The sequence below is a fragment of the Carcharodon carcharias genome, chromosome 10 (genome assembly GCF_017639515.1).
Source record: "Carcharodon carcharias isolate sCarCar2 chromosome 10, sCarCar2.pri, whole genome shotgun sequence".
NCBI classification, from domain to species: domain Eukaryota; kingdom Metazoa; phylum Chordata; class Chondrichthyes; order Lamniformes; family Lamnidae; genus Carcharodon; species Carcharodon carcharias.
Window position 1 is genome coordinate 116,756,650 of NC_054476.1, and position 13,021 is coordinate 116,769,670.

General features: G+C 41.4%; 1 protein-coding gene across 3 annotated transcripts in view; it reads left to right on the forward strand.

The window, feature by feature from the left end:
- Positions 1-13,021, forward strand: part of ap2b1 (adaptor related protein complex 2 subunit beta 1) — a 325,740-nt gene that overhangs the window by 88,140 nt on the left and 224,579 nt on the right. For all 3 annotated transcript variants that reach the window (XM_041196885.1, XM_041196884.1, XM_041196886.1), the window contains 2 exons: positions 1,100-1,321; positions 4,090-4,210. In XM_041196885.1, coding sequence (XP_041052819.1) covers positions 1,100-1,321; positions 4,090-4,210 — 343 coding nt within the window. The remainder of the gene's footprint in view (positions 1-1,099; positions 1,322-4,089; positions 4,211-13,021) is intronic.

Consider the following 13,021-nt stretch of genomic DNA (forward strand, 5'->3'; position numbering starts at 1 on the left):
TACATATATTAATACACAGGGCCCTGTTCTTTGCAAACAGAAAGAACATGTACACACTGCTGTTTCAGCTAAACAAGATATGTGATAGTCATTCGCTGGTTCATTCTCCAGGGCAATGTCTTGACTAATTAATCAAGCTGCCTGGTTTAACTTTCAAACAATGCTTGGCAGTTAACTGTTAGTCACCTTCCACTGCTGCATTCTCCATGGCAAAGCCTCTACCAATTAGAGTCTACTTGCCAACCAGTCAGCACTCTCTTCTCATACAGTATAAATATGTTGTTTTCCCTGACACGGTATTTTCTTGTGAATTGTCCTGATGAATGCAAGACAAAAAAACTTTGACAAAAAAACTCTTTTTTCAGCAATACTGTAGTGGTTGGTTTGCACAGGGATCAATAATGTCTTTTCCCTTCTGGTTATTAGTGCTGTATTTGTTTTTCACTCCATCTTTCATTTGATTCTAAGTGTGTGAATGGTTTAAATGCTTGTGCCGGATTCTTCAAGTGATTTGTTTTGAGTAGTAAAGTGCGGGTTAGTAGATAATTGTTTTTAGTTAGTCTTGAATTGTGATCTGCAGTGAGCCTCTGAGACTGTTGTTGGGCTCTAATGCTGAGCACTGCAGTGTAATAATGAAGCATGCATTCTGTCTGTAATGTGGTTAAGATCTCTCCTTGAGAGTTGGTCATTATGATGAAGCTGCATACACAGTTTTAAGGAAAGGAAAGTCCATGAGGGGGAAATACATACATCAAAATACCTTGCACCAATATGGTGCAACCATTTTTGGGTCTCCTTGCCTCTAAGCTCCTCCATTGATATTACTGACTGAGAGGACCTGTTTGTTTGCCTGAAAGACTGTTCATTTAAATGGATGGAGAGCGTTGTAACTTCAGATTAATCTTGGAGCCAATTCAGAGCTGACAGAGCCTGAAAAACATGGTGCCAGCTGATTACACTCTATATTCTGCCAGTTGTCTGTTCTTCTAGGCTTGCTTAGTTCCAAATTGACTCCCATGCCAGTCCAAATTATATATCATGGATTAGCTTCTAGCTGCAGGTATCTGAAGGTTAACCATACTTTTTCTTTCCTTTCTAGCATCTGTGAGCGTGTGACTCCACGACTTTCTCATGCTAACTCTGCAGTTGTCCTCTCAGCTGTCAAAGTGCTGATGAAATTTATTGAGCTTCTTCCTAAGGACTCTGAATATTACAACACTATTCTGAAGAAGCTGGCTCCTCCTCTTGTCACCTTGCTGTCTGGGGAACCAGAGGTCCAATATGTAGCTTTGAGAAATATCAACCTTATTGTACAGAAGAGGTGAGTCTAGAGTTGGTATGAGTGGGGCATGAGGGCATGTTTGCTGCAAGATTGTATGTTTCTTGCACCATTTCTAGATTCCTGCCTACTAATGGACCTTTTTGGCCCAGCACTTCCTGAACCCACTCTTGCTTTCCGATACTGTCAGAGCCAGGGGTCCTCACTTTCCTGTGCATCTGGATTTCCAGGCACACAAGTGGATCCTGTTGTACTTACCCCTGGCCATCCCAACCCTCAGTATTGCAGACCCATCACTCCCCTGCCCTAGTGCCAACATGTTGTCACGCTCTGACAATCTCAGCTCCTTGTCCCATCCAAAACTGATCCACAGTGTTCCTGACCAGACAACAATGATACATTTAGGTAACGAAGTTTATTCACTTAACAATTAGATGTTGCCTTAAAGAAAAACCGCTCCACTGTAACAAAGTAGCATTGTTCCTTAACGTATTCTAAACTCAAGTCCTTACCAAATTATTATGTATACCTCTGCCTGAACATCATTACATGCAGATGTCACACTTCCTTACAGATGCAAAATAGTCTCAAAATCTGGGTAATTCTCAGCTGGCAACTGAACCTGACAACAGGTTCTAATCTCCAAATTTCCTTAGCAACAGGAATACAAGCTTTATTTTTCCTGCCCTTAGCTCAAGACAGTGAGGGCTGATTGCAGCATCTCTATATGCTATCCTGGCAGAAATGAGCTGAGCCAGCACAGGTTGGGGATCAAATCTGAGCCCTTTTTGGTCATAATATTCACTGATGAAGAGTGCAGTTGCACTGAATTATTAGCTATTGAGAGCAAGTCTCTAGATTGGAGCTACTGTTTCCTTGCTGCTTTGAAGTCTTGGCCCAGAGTCAAGAGGCTTCAGTGCCAGTTTTCCACTTGCCTAGACCCATTACTCTCTTACAATTGCTCAACCATTTAAAATATACACAATAAATGTGTTGTAAAAGGAACTGCCATTTAAAAAAAATTCTTATGTGGGCCTTTTTAGGGCTTCACTTAGCGATAGTTCTGATGAACCGTTCCAACTGAAGCGTGACTATCTTTCTCTTTTTGGTCTTGTTGCACTTTTCTACTATTAGGTTTTTAAAATTTTTTTTCTCTAATTTTTATTCCATACACGCTTTGGTCATTCTTACTCTGGGAACTGGGTTGAATGACGAGAGCACACTGAGCTGGCAGGCAATTATATATAGACCATCTCACAGAAAACAGTTATGGTGTGTGATTCATTCTAACCATCTAATGCCAGAAATATTGGTGTATAGTAAAACTAACTTCTCTCTAGTTTTTCCTTAATCATTTATAACAGTGATCATGTGTGACCCTGATAACATAGGCCCTTGAGAATAACATATGAACAATTTTCATCTTAAAAAATAATTATCTATGCCTTATTAAGAATTTGAAGGGTATGAGCAGAGCTTTTATTATTTTATTATTTTTGCCATTTGTACTTATTGGACAATAGAGAGTTCTCCCCTGCCCCTCTTCAAATTAATGCTATGGGACCATTTTGCCCACCTAAGAGTGCAGACGGGGTCTCGGTTTAATGCCTTAACTGGAAGACAGCACCTCTGATAGTGTGGCGCTCCCTTAATACTGTACCACTGTGTTAGCTGACACTTGTGTTCAAGTCCCTGGGATAGGACTCAGTTGCAACCTTCTGACTTAGATGAGCTGTGGCTAACACTGAACAGGTTTCCACAATCATTAACATCATAGGGATCACCATTGACCAGAAACTTAACTGGACCATATAAAAACTGTGGCTACAAGAGGAGGTCAGGCTGGGAATTCTGTGGTGATTAATTCACTACCTGACTCCCCAAAGCTAATCCACTGTCTACAAGGCATGAGTTGGAGTGTGATGGAATACCCTCCATGTGCCTGGATGTGTGCAGCTCCAACAGCACTCAGAAGCTCGACACCATCCAGGAAAAAGCAGACTGCTTGATTGACACCCCGTCCACTACCTTAAACATTCACTTACTTCGCCCCTAACTCAGAGTGACAACAGTGTGTATCATCTACAAGATGCACTGCAGCAACTTGCCAAGGTTCCTTTGACAGCACCTTCCAAACCCATGATCTCTACCACCTAGAAGGACAAGGGCAGCAGATGCATGGGGACACCACCACCTGCAAGTTCCCCTCCAAGTCAGAACTATATAGCTGTTCTGTCACTGCCACCGGTCAAGATCCTGGAACTCCTTCTCAAACAGCACTGTAATGTACCTATGCCATGTGGCCTACAGCGGTTCAAGAAAGCAGCTCACCACCACCATCTCAAGTGAATTCGGAATGGGCAATAAATGCTGGCCTTGTCAGTGATGCTCACCCCCCCCAAAGAACAAATAATAAAATCTTTGCCAACTTCTTCCTGTCCGTGAGGTATGCAAGCAGTACCCTGGTGGCTCATCCATGCTTTCCAAGGCCTTTTATCATTAGTGTCTCTCACAAAGTGTAGCTAGGTCAAAATTGGAATTCATCAATTGGGGAATTATGAGCAACTGACTATTTTAATTTTAGAGAGTGGTGACACAAGGTTACAATAAATCTAACTAACTTGAGGATAGTAAGGACCCAGGAGAGGTTATTTTCTCAAGTTTCTTAATGTTAATGTAAAAAGTCAGAGTTTCCCCACTTTATATACATAATGGTCAGTGAGGATAGTGAAGAGTGTTAGAGCAAACATGGGATGGCCAAAAAGGGTAATTTTGTAACTAAGCATTATCATGTATGTGTTGATTTTCAGACCTGAAATTCTGAAGCAGGAGATAAAGGTGTTCTTTGTGAAATACAATGACCCAATCTATGTGAAACTGGAGAAACTGGACATCATGATCCGTCTGGCCTCTCAGGCTAACATCGCCCAGGTCAGTGTGCAAGCCTGGTTAGCTCCAAAACAATAAGAAAGCACATTACTACTGTCTCTGTGACAATGAGAGAAAGGGGTTAAGTTTTAAAACTGCAAGAGATGCCCTGAAATGGAGAAGAAAAACATTGCTGAATTTTTCATACAGGTAAATTTATTTAGAATCAAATTAGAGGAAACCATTCAGTCAGTCGTGTCAGCTCTGCGCTCTGGAGGTTATTTATAAATCTTGTCTACACCATAAGCACTCAGTTGCTTTTGTTAGAATGTCGGTAATCTTTCCAATTGCCTTAGTGTGTGTGTGTCAGTGCCAATTTATCCCTCCTTGGTCTGCCTGACCTCTGCAGTGTTTGAAATAATTAATTATATCATCCTTTTCCATCTGTCCTTCTGTGGCCTAGCTGAATGGGAAAGTGCTTGCATGGTTCCACATTGAGTTCACAAAGCAGTCACCTCTGTCTGGAGTTTGCCAAAGAGCCACCAACTGTATGCTACTCTCTGGTGATATTAATATAGAGGCAGGAACTGTATTCAAGTGTATGCCCAGGTCTCCTGCTTCACCATTTTCCTCAATCCTGTGACCACAACTGCTCAACATTTAAATTAGCTGAGTCGGAATTTCCTAGAGCTGAATCTCAGGAATATCAAAGCCATTGCTTTCAGCTGCTGCCAAAATCCCTGCATCGTTGCATTGACTCCATTCTTCTCCCTGGAACCTCACTTGGATCAGATAAAATGCACATGACCTCTGTGTTCTATTCAACTCAGCCATCTCCAGTCTGGTGCCAAAACTGCTTGCTTCCACCGCTGCAACATTTTCTGCCATTGTCCCTGCCTTAGCCGCACTATTGATGAAGCCCCTATCCACACTACGACTTCTCCAGTACCTTTCTTTCCAGCTTCCTAACTTCAACCCTCCCATAAAATCCAATTTGTACAAAACCTTGCTGTCTGGTACCCTGTCTTGCACGAAGATTAGTGTGCTCATCACCCCCATTCCTGCTGACTTACGATGGTGTCATACCCCCAACTGATCGAATTTAAAAATCCTCCTCTAAAAATTCTTTTATGTTCTTGCCCCACCCTAACCTCGGCAGCTTTCTTCAGCTTTGTATTCCCTCTCTTGCCCTCAGATTCTGGCTTTATGTAACCTGGCTTTTTCAGTACAGCAGTATGCCTGTGGCAGGGCCTTCAACTCTTGGCGCTCTTTCGCCAGATTTCCTTAAAAAGTGCTCACAAAAGGTTGTGCCTTATTGTCACAGTTATGGCCATCTTTTAGAATTGTGACACATCACTTCAGTCCATCTTTAATCATTTTATAATGCAAGTTGTTTGGAAAGATTGTGGCTCTAAATGTGAAATGGTTCATTTGGTAACAGTGAACGTGACAGTGCTGTTCCTCATTTAAAATAGTTGAAATACAGGAGTAGTAAGAGTATAAGTACTGGCAGTAGCTAACCTGATGATCCGTTCCTTCGATTCACCTATAATCGCCTCTTGCCTTGAGTCTCTTTAAGATGTAAAACCTCTTGTTTCAGATTTGTACAGTGCCATTGTCATCCACACATATTTTGAAGAATAAATAATCTCCTAACACAGACTTTTCTCTGGAATGTTCTCTGCACACTGGTGAGGTTTGAAATGTGGCAAGTGCAGTGTGTTTGTGCAGAGATTCTGCAAGTCCAGGCTTGTTGGATGTGCTAATTAATTTCCTTACATTCCAGTCATCACATTGGTTCTGAAAAGCATGAATCAGAAAAGCAAACTGATTCAACAGATGACTAATAACAGAATAGTTATCCATGTGCAGAAGTCAAACCATAATTGTAACTTTATGTCACCTGCAGAATAAATATTAGCTCTTCAAACGCTGTTTAAACTTTTAGGTGTTCTAACAAACTTGCTGCCTGTAATGTAGTAACTAGATTTGTCTAATAGAGGTTTATGGCTCTGAGTTAAAAGGTAATACTTTAGGATAAAATTGTAATGAGCATCCTTGCCTTCATTCAGTTTCCTGCTGAGCAGTGCTGTCTGATGTTCTAAGGTGATTGAAGAGATCACACTGCTTTGTTTACCTGGCATACAATGTGTGCTGATAATTATCACAGCAGGATTTGATTATTTTGTGATTCTTAATCTCAATTCACAAACAGTAACTGTTTCCTCAACTCAGACTGTTTTCAACTAATTTATGTCCTACTGTCGTCTTCTATGGCTCTGTCAATTGTTCTCTTTGGTCAAGAAATTGAGAGGAGATTTGATGGAGATGTTCAAAGTTATGAGGGGTCTGGACAGAGTGGATAGGGAGAAACTGTTCCCATTGGTGAAAATATAGAGAACCAAAGGGTTTAAGGTAATTGACAAATGAAGCAATGGCAACATGAGGAAAAACTTGTTTATGCAGCAAGTGGTTAGGATCTGGAATGCACTGCCTGAGGTTGTGATGGAGGCAGGTTTATGGAGACACTCAAAAGAGAATTGGATCATTATCCAAAAAGAAAAAAAAATGCAGGACTAGGGGGATAAAGCAGGGGATTAGCACTAAATGAATTGCTCCTGCAGAGAACCAGCACAGACACAGTGGGCTAAATGGCCTTGTAACCATTTTATGAATTTTTGTTTGATGGATGATATGAAAATGAAAGTTGCCATAGTCCCAGAGGACATAGGCTGCTCTCTCATTAGAGAGAGACGACCGGTTAGGAGTTTAACCTGAGGGTCACCTCATCTCAGGCGAGGGATAAGGTTGAGAAGGCGGGGCCTTCATGGATGACCTCAGCCGGTACGGTAATTGAACCCATGGTGTTGGCATCACTCTGCATCACAAACCAGCCGTGTTTGATAGGGCTCCTGTGCAGCAACTTGGGATGTTTTCCTATGGCAAAGGTTCTATATAAATGCAGGTTATTGTTGAGTTGACCTAGTGTAGTGCCTCCCAAGATCTTTACTAACGTGAACCTATTTTAACACTTGAAAGTCAACGTGACCCCAACAAAAAAAAACCATAGCATGTTAACATCCAATACATAATTATTAAAGTTTACATATTGTAGATTAACACATAAGACATCATATAAATTCGAGCACTTATTTAAGTACTTTGTAAAAGTATTATATCTACTCATATAGGTTTCAGCCAATCTCTCCATATTCCCTGATAACAGAAGACTCATCGAAGCCCCTCCTCCCCCACCACGCTAAAATCACCTCCTCCCCCCCCCAACCACCACCACCACACACATGAATCAGCCCCTCTTTCCCAACAGACGCAGTAATCAGGCCCATTTACACCAACCCCACCCCCAATCCATTTTGCCTTTGTCCCTCTTTTGGTCCAATTGCTAATGCCTGCAAAGTGGAGTCGCCAGCTCAGGGTAAGGAGCATGTGCAAAAGGAGCAGAAACACTGTAAAGTTTGAAACTGCCATTCAGAAGAACATAAGAAATAGGAGCAGGAGTAGACAATATAGCCTATCGAGCGTGCTCCACCATTCAATATGATCGTGGCTGATCTTGGGCCTCAGCTCCACTTTTCCTGTCTGCTCCCTATATCCCTCGATTCCCTCAGACACCAAAAATCTCTCTATCCCAGTCTTAAATATATTCAACAATGAAGCATCCGCAGCCCTCTCAAGTCGAGAATTCCAAAGATTCACAATCCTTTGAGTGAAATAATTTCTCCTCATCTCAGTCCGAAATGATCGGCCCTTTATCCTGAGACTGTACCCTCATGTTTTAGATACCTTGACCAGTAGAAACAATCTCTCAGCACCCACCCGATCAAGCCCCTTCAGAATCTTAAACTATTCAATGAGATCGCCTCTCATTCTTCCAGACTCCAGAGAATATAAGTTCCATTTACTCAGCCTCTCACCATATGACTACCCCCTCAACTCGGGGACCAGTTTTGTGAACCTTTGCTGTACTGCCCCCAGTGCAGGTATATCCTTTCTTAAATGTGGAGACCAAAACTGAACACAGTGGTCTCACCAAAGCCATGTCCGATTGTAGCAAGACTCCTTTATTCTTGTACTCCAACTCCCTTGCAATAAAGGTCAACATGCATTTGCCTTCCTCATTGCTTGTTGCACCTGCATGTTAACTTCCTGGATTTCTTGTATGAGCACAGCCAAGTCTCTTTGACCATCAACACTTGATAGTTTCACACCTTTTACATTCTTACGAATGAAGTGAATAACTTCACACTTCTATATTATGCTCCATCTGCCATCAGGTTTCCCACTCTCTCTGTCTATATCCCTTTGCAGCCTTTGTGCCCTTCCCACAACATACCTTTCCACTTAGCAAGCTTAAATACATTACTCTTTGTCTCTTCTAAGTCATTAATGTAGATTGTAAATAGCTGAGACAGCAACACTGATCCTTGTGGCACTCCACTATTGACTACCTGACAACTTGAAAATGTCCCGTTTATGTCTACACTCTGCTTTCTGTCCATTAGCCAACCCCATATATTATCCCCAATTCCATGAACCCTTATCTTGCCTATTAAAGTTGTGTGGCACCTTATTGAATGCCTTTTGGAAATTTAAGTATGCCACATCTACTAGTTCCCCTTTATCCATTCTACTAGTTATATCTTCAAAAAACACAAATAAATTTGTTGAACAGGACTCTCTTTAGTAAAACCATGTTGACTTATTCTAATTATGTTATGCTTTTCCAAGTGTATTGTTAAGACTTCCTTAATTATAGATACCAGCATCTTCCCAGTGACTCTAATTAGGCTAGCTAGCCTGTAGTTCATTGTTTTCTCCCTCCCTCATTTCTTGAAAAGCAGTATAACATTTTCCAACTTCTAATCTGAAGGGAGCTCTCCCAATTCTAAGGAATTTTGGAAAATCATAGCCAGTGCATCCACTATTTCTGATCCCATCAAATCGCAGGGATTTGTCAGATTTTAGTCCCTTAAATTTCTCCAATACTTAAGTTCCTTAATTTTCTCACCCTTTTTCACCTCTAGGTTACCATCTATTTCTGATATGCAACTTATGTCTTCTATTGTGAAGACAGAGACAAATATTTATTCATTGCCTCTGCCATTTCCTCATTTTCCATGAAAATTTCTCCTGCCTCTGTTTCTAAGGGATCAACGATTACTTGAGCTACTCTCTTCCTTTTTATATACTTATAAAAGCCCTTATAATCTGTTTTTATATTTCTGGATAGTTTACTCTCATTCTATTTTTTCCTTTTTTATCAACTTTTTGGTGGCCATTTAGCTTCTAAAACTCTCCTAATCCCCAGACTTGCTGCTGTTGTTTGCAACATTGTGAGCCTCTTCCTTTAATCTGATACTACCCTTAAGCTCCTCAGTTAGCCACGGATGGGTCTTTCTTGCTGAGTTTTTGTTTTTCAATGGAATATATTTTGTTGAACATTTTGATTAGTTTCTTTAAATATTTCCCACTGTTAATTTACCGCCATACCTTTTAATCTATTTGCCCAATTAACCTTAGCCAGTTCTCCCCTCGTACCTGTGTAATTGGCTTTAAGTTTAAGATTCTTGTTTTGAGATGGCCACGTGAGGAGGAGTAAAAATAACTCCCTTATCCTACTACTACTACCTGACTGTAACAAGGTTCCTTTTTAATTTAGCGAGGATGAATGTATTTACTCACTGTCTGCGTTTAATCATTTATGTGCTGGTTGTAAAGAAACTAGTCTGGCAGGCTTGCTTGAGTTCAAAACAAAAAGGGTTTAGTTTTTATTGAGTTTAAAAACCCACCCAGATAAAGATATAAAAATATTTAAAAAGGTAAACCCATGTCCGACCTTCACAACAAAGGCCTACACGCACGCACACAGAATTACAAGTTATACAGTGTGTAGTTACTTCCTTAGCCGATTTAAAGTTCAGTGCAAAAAGAAAAAGAAGAGTTCACTGCTATGTGTCCTTTGGTTTTTGTGACTGGCTGATTTTTCTCCATGGCGATCTTGAAGTTCCAGTAGTAGAAGCCCATGTATAACTGCAATTGCTGGAGAATATTTATTTTTAAAACGTAATCCACCCTTTCCAGAAGCCGATAATTTTTTTGTACCTGAGGTTCAGTTTGATGAAAAATTGTGTCTTTCTCTGCTAGATTTTAAACTGGAATAGAGGGAATGCTTTGACTTGAAAGAGAAGAGGAAGAGGTCACTTGAGTTGTAATAGCCTCCTCCAGGGCCATGGGCCAAGCACTGGAAAATAGGATTAGTGTAGTCAGGTCTTTGTTGACTGGCGCGGACAAGATGGTCTGAATGGCCACCTCCTGTGTTGTAAACATCTGTGAGTCTGAGGAGAATATTACTGTCACACTGGCAGGTTTTCTAGACTACTGTTCAGCAGCTTGTGTGCTGTAATAGATTTCAAAAATATTTATTCTGGTCACATGACCTCTCTCCCCATAATATTTTCAGCCTGAACAGACTGGCTATTATCCCTTGGCCTATAATGTCCCAGCCATTAGCTTCTGAATGATTCATTGTCTATCTTGATGAGATAGGAAACACCTTTTCATTTAGATATTGTCCTGGTAGACTTTCTGTTTCTGTTTGATGGAAGTGTAAATGTGAGATCCAGGATAGTTTTAGTAAATCATTTTCAAGTAGTTTTTGACATCAGCGACTGGGAGGTTCCATAGAAGGATGTTGTGGCATGTCTGTACTGCTGTTCACATTGGAACTTTTCAGAAACTGGTCAACTTGCAATACAGATGTAATACCAGATGTCAGGTGGCTTGTAGCAGCCATCTTAAGCTGGTGTCTCCTTGCTTTTAAAAAGTCCTTTTTAAACAGTTTAACATATATTTGATCAGCCGATGAAATTACAGATTAATGTGGCACAAGTTAGTGTGACACACTTTCAAAATTAACATGGAATTCAGTGGTATTATGATCATTTCCCAGTGGATCTTTTACTTTGATACCACTCATTAACCCTGCACCATTATGCAATACTAGATCTAAGATAGTTTTATCCCTAGTTGGTTCCACAATGTTTTGCTCCAAGAAATTCACTTAAACATTCTACAAACTCATCTTCTAAATTATTCTTGCCAATTTGATTGTTCCCCTCTACATAAAGATTACAGCCCCCCACAATTATTACATTGCCTTTGTTAAATGTTCCAATAATTTCTTATTTAATACTCTGTCTAACTATATCAATACTGTTAGAGGGCTTATGAACTATTCCCACTAGTATTTTTTTATTCTTGCTATTCCTAATCTCCACCCATACTGATTCTACTTCATGATCGTCTGAGGCCAAGTTCTTTCTCAATAATGTTTTTGTGTCATCTTTTACTAATCAGAGCTACCCCCCCCATGCCATTCTGTCTGCCTTTCTGAAATATTGTGCACCCTGGAATATTTATTTCCCAATCTTAATCACCTTGTAATCATGGGCAGAATTTTCTGCCTACCGGGTGGGTGGGCCCAACCCAATCTCCAGCGGGCGGGGAGCCGATCCCCACCAGAGAAGCAGGCCCTGCCGCCATTTTAAGTGGGCGGGCCAATTAAGGCCTGCCCAGCATGACGCCCGACAGGAAGCACTATGTGCTTCCTATGTGGGCCGTGGGGGCAATTCCCCAAAAGCGAGAGTGCGCTCTTATGCGCATGTGCACAAAAGAGCGCACATCTCCCTGAGGCTAAGTGCTGCCTCAGGGAGATCGCTGAAAGTTGTTCAAACATAAAAATAGAAAAATAAAAAACTCATTAACATGTTCCCCTCATATGACAATGTCACACGAGATGGGACATGTTAATAAATTTCACTAAAACTTTATTAAAGTTTTTTAAACCCGACATGAAACCTCATCCCGCCGGTGGATGCGGTTTCATGTTTTTTCAGAAGCTCGCCGGGGCTCCTGGCCTGCCCGCCAACCTTATGGTTGGAGGGGCAGGTCCTTTCATTGTTTTAATTATCCTGTCAATTATCCTGACAGGTCGGCGGGCGCTCAGCTGATTTCGCTGCACCCCCGCTTTCCTGAAGATTTAAATGGGGTGCGGTGACATTGGGGGTTCCCCCGACATCATCCCATGTCATTTTGTGCATCGGCGAGTAGGCCCCACCCCCTGCTTGCCGATGGCAAAATTCAGCCCCATGTATCTGTAATAGTGATTAGATCTAAATTATTTACTTCTATTTGTGCCACATTCATCTATGTTATCTGAATGCATGATGCATTTGCAAGAAGGAATCTTTAATTGAATTTTTTTTACTTCTATATCCTTAATTGCTGATGTACAATTTTTGTTAAACTCTCTGTCCCTTCCTGCCCCACTTTGCTTGTCTTTACTCACATCGCTATATTGTTCAGGTGCCTTGACCCTTTTCTTTGGATTTCTAAATCTCCCTTCACTTGAACTCTCCCCATCCACCTCCCATCCCTTCCCCCTTTGCTAGCTTAAAGCCCTATCTAAACGATTGACCAGGACACTGGTCCCAGTCTGGTTTGAGTGGAGCCCTCCCAACGTAATAGCTCTCTCTTCCCTGATTCCCATGAATCGAAACCCCTTCTTCCCACACTGCTTTTTGAGCCATTGAGCTTAATTCTCCAATCTGCTTGACCCTATGCCAATTTGTGTGTGGCTCAGTTAACAACCCAGATCTCAACTTACAGGCTATGCTTGCCAGCCTTTGCCTGCTTCAAGTTGATGCACAGACATCCCGGGCCTGCATGGCACTATCTGCTACAAGTGCTTCCTTCAGCTCACAGTCCTCCCTACTGCTGTTTGACTGCATTGATCCAAGTGAGTCCAGGGCTGTCCAGCCAGTCCCCTCTCCACAGTTAGCATTGTTTCAGAAA